Source organism: Buceros rhinoceros, unplaced genomic scaffold (assembly GCF_000710305.1).
Source record: "Buceros rhinoceros silvestris isolate BGI_N320 unplaced genomic scaffold, ASM71030v1 scaffold17013, whole genome shotgun sequence".
Classification (NCBI taxonomy): Eukaryota; Metazoa; Chordata; class Aves; order Bucerotiformes; family Bucerotidae; genus Buceros; species Buceros rhinoceros.
In genome coordinates this window covers 18,871-22,640 of record NW_010401990.1, presented here as the reverse complement: position 1 = coordinate 22,640, position 3,770 = coordinate 18,871, and the positions used below count along the sequence as shown (strand labels likewise).

The 3,770-nt window shown below is 48.3% G+C and overlaps 1 protein-coding gene across 1 annotated transcript in view; it reads right to left on the bottom strand.

Annotated features, from left to right (window-relative positions):
• BMP10 (bone morphogenetic protein 10) overlaps positions 1-3,191 on the bottom strand; it is a 4,897-nt gene extending 1,706 nt beyond the window's left edge. The window contains exon 1 of the mRNA XM_010132494.1: positions 2,848-3,191. Coding sequence (XP_010130796.1) covers positions 2,848-3,181 — 334 coding nt within the window. The 5' untranslated portion in view covers positions 3,182-3,191. The remainder of the gene's footprint in view (positions 1-2,847) is intronic.
• Between the last annotated feature and the right edge of the window lie 579 nt (positions 3,192-3,770).

The window sequence follows — 3,770 nt, the reverse complement described above, 5'->3', positions numbered from 1 at the left end:
CCTGCACTGGCAAGTAGCTGAAACATCCCTCAGAAACAGGAAGGGCCAAGCACTGCGGGAGGAAAAGTTGCTTGGAAGATGTAAAAGCTCCTGTTTGGGAAGAGCGAGTTGACACCCAGCCAACAGAAATCCTGCCACGGACTGAAGGGGCTTCAAGCAAGCAGTCAAACAGCTCTCCTCAGCCCGGCACTTCTGGCAGCTTCCGTCATAAGACATGTAGGAAGGGCATCGTATGTGCCTGCCCGCCAGGCTGCCTGTCCTCCCGCATCGCCTGTCTGCAGACAGCAGCACGCGTTCCCTCGCACGGTGCGGCGGTCGTCGCTAGTGTGGCATTCACTGCTGAATTACCGCGCTGTCTACCTGCGCCTCGGAAGACAGGTTAGGGACATAGAGACTGCGGGCAACATTTCTGCAAACTACTGGCGACCTGATACTGTCTTCATCTCTGACCTGTCCAATTTTGGTACGTACCTTTACATCAGAAAATGACACTGATAAAGCTGCAAGTATTAGCCATGCTCCACTGGTGCACTTAAGCGAGCAGTTAACTTCAGCACGTATTTAATGTCAATGTTGAGGTTTTGAGGTCCCTGCCTTTTTCTTTTTTTTTTTTATTTTGCACTTTCACCTGTTTATCAATAAAAACCCAAGGGTGACTCTGCTTGCATTTCCTTGCCTGTCAGCTGATGAAGGTGGGAGCTGATTGTGCTCTGCCCAGTGCCAGGGCAGCAGCAGAGCGTGAGTGTAACGACAGTGGTGTTCACGCTCCGCTCCAGTCTCCGTACTGGAAGTAATCCCTGGGGTTTCCTAGACCTTGATATGCTACAGCAAGCCTGGAGCCATTACACAGAACGACAGGATGAGAAATGTCACTGGACCATACAGCTGAGTACCAGGAGGCAGGCAGAGGCCACACCGTATGTGAGCGCTAGCAGTGCACGAGAAGGGCTCATTTCCAAGCCAGGATGGGACTCTGCTCTTTAGCTAGCAAGTCCGTAAAGTGAAATATCGCCTACTGTTACCAGGACACCCCAGGAGGGTCAGGAAGGGAGATCTGGAAAAGAAAAATTTCCCTGAAGACCGTTATTCAAGTTTGAAGAACTGATTACAGTCCCCTTTACACTGGAGACATTACGGTCCACAGGTTAAAACGAAGAGCTAGTTCCAGCCAGTTACATTTCTGTAATAAAGGATTCAGTGGATGGTAATGACTCCACCGTTACAGCCAGTTCTCAGTGGGCAGGTGAATAAATAAACTCCGTGGTCTGTTTCTATTGTCCTAGTTATTGCAAGTAATTAATTTCTCTGTCAAAAGAGCTCTCTGGCACGAAATGGACGGTTCTTCTCACACAGGCTTCAAGACACATAACAAACACCAACTGCCCAGTCCCTCTGACTACGAAGCTGTCCTAACAGCAGCAGCATCACTTGGTATCTTGCTGGTTTGGATTGGAAGAGGTGAGAGAAATACGGAAATGACAGGAAGTTGAGTCGAGTTTACCCCAAGCGGTGCAGAACCTCTGCAGCGCTGAAACAGGCACCGAGTGCCACGGCTACGGAGCGGCGCAGAGCTGCGGTCCGCTGCGTGTGGGTCTGTACCGTTTCCAACCTGCAAACCTTAATGAGCTTCGGTTTTGCTGGATTTACATCACTAAACTGCACTGTATTTTATCCTCTACACACTGTACTTGGCGATTTTTATCTATCTCATTTATTTTTTCCAAATAGTGCAAAACGAGGAAAGGTCACCACCCGTGTTCCTGCCTGGGTCTTCATTTATGCTGATGAGCAGTGACAGACAGGGCTGTGCAGAGGAGTAACCACTCACCAGAGCGTGTAACTCTTTGCCACCAACCCTTCAATACATTTCTCCACACTGGAGAAAAGAACATATAGAGAAAATTTGAACGACAGTGTCGTGCCTCCTCAAACCAGAATCACAGCGCTGGTCAAGAGTGCCCGGGCCTGGCAGAAGGTCACAGCAGAGCTTTTGGGTTCTCTCCCTCCATCTCACTGCGGTACAAAACTGGAACAATTTGCTCATAGCCTCTCCTCATAGTTCATCCTTTCGGAATTGCAAACGTTAGAGAAAAAGCAACAATGACTTTGTACTTCACTGATTAGAGAGGAGCCCCACGAAACTTTGAATAGTTGCATAAGCCCCTGAGCAGGTGAAACAAATCAAAGCACCTCTACCTGCCTAGTGGAGCAATCGGTATTTGGGACTGTTGAGTTGAAAAATGTTTTTAACATAAAAGCTGTATTGGTACAAATAGGTACTGACAAGCTGTTGAATGTTAGTGCTGAAACAGTACCTTGGCCTCATTGAACCGGGAGGAAATGCCGCAGCAGAAACGTACAGGGGAACTACCTAAGGTCACAGTTTGGCTTCTCCAGCTTTTCTGAAAATAGGAAATATTCTGGTTCTCCACAGTGAAACCTAAGGGTTATCCAAAATTCTGCTTCATTTATTTCTATGCATTTTCTGGACTGTGCTCAGATGCCAAAGAAACCAAACGTTACAAATCCCACGAGGATCAATAGCGAGAGGATATTAACAGCGAGCCGTACTCACTCAACTCACAGCAGGACCACACTGCACCTTAGAACGGTGCAGAAAAACACTGCTTGCCTTAATTTCATACGTTACTTAAGGAACCCATCTGAAAAATCCATCAGGTAATTGCAAATGATGTGCGTCATTACGGGGATAATGAAAACGATGCACCTAAATTAGATTTGGTGATGCCAGGGCTTTTTGTCCCCTAGCACCTGGTAAACACACCTCACACGGACTGTAAAGACCCTCATTTCTCTTTCCTCCTCCTAGAGATGAACATGGCTTACCTTCATTTTTGAAGCTCCTAATAATATTGGCGGATGGCATGGAAGTCCTATCAGTGGCAAACTTGTTGTACAGCTCTAGCATGTACTCTGGCGGATCCACCTTGGCCGTTTCGTGCAGGGGAATGTCAGAGAGGTTCAATGTCTTCAAAAAATCATTTTTCATATTCTGCAGCAGTGTGCTGATATCAACACCATCCTGCTCGGAGAGAATCTCATCAAAAAGAGGCACGTCTTCCTCCAGGGAAGAGTGCTCCAAGCTCAGGATGGGACTGCCAGCAGCAAGGTGAACCAAGAGACAGAGGACAGCCCACAGCTGGAGGACTCCAGAATCCATGGCTCCGCTCGAGCCTCCAACCGCGCTCAACACGCTCTAGCTCTCGTATGGGCTAAGTGGCGGTTTTATCCCCTGGGTTGTACACGGCTTGTGTCACAGAGAGATGACAAGTTTGGAAGCTCTTGTCTTGAAACTTGTGATCCGTCCTGCCTGTCTCCCCCTTCCCCCTCCCCAAAAGCAGGTCTCGGTAATTGGATATGGCTCGCTCTCCGCGATGGCCGCCTTGCCTCTCTTATCTCGGCCAGTGTAAGCTGTTCACCAGATTTGTTGCTATCTCGCAATCCCCCTTCCCTTAATGAGCGTTTTGTAAACATTCTGCGCTAGGACACTTGGAGATAGGACAAGTTTCTCCTCAGAGAGGAACTGCCCTTTCTTTCTGCCTCCTGGTAGCTGACTTCCTTTGCAGCGCGTGAACGACTTCCATCCATGCAGATTTCAACTAACACGTAAATCCAGAGAGCCTCTACCCAAACCCATCAATTTTGTACCAAGGGCAAACAACAGCTCCCTCAAGGTAACAACTCTGCCCTCCTCCAAACTATTTCAGAGCGAAGTCTCTACGTCACACTTACAGAGGACCTTTGGGAAA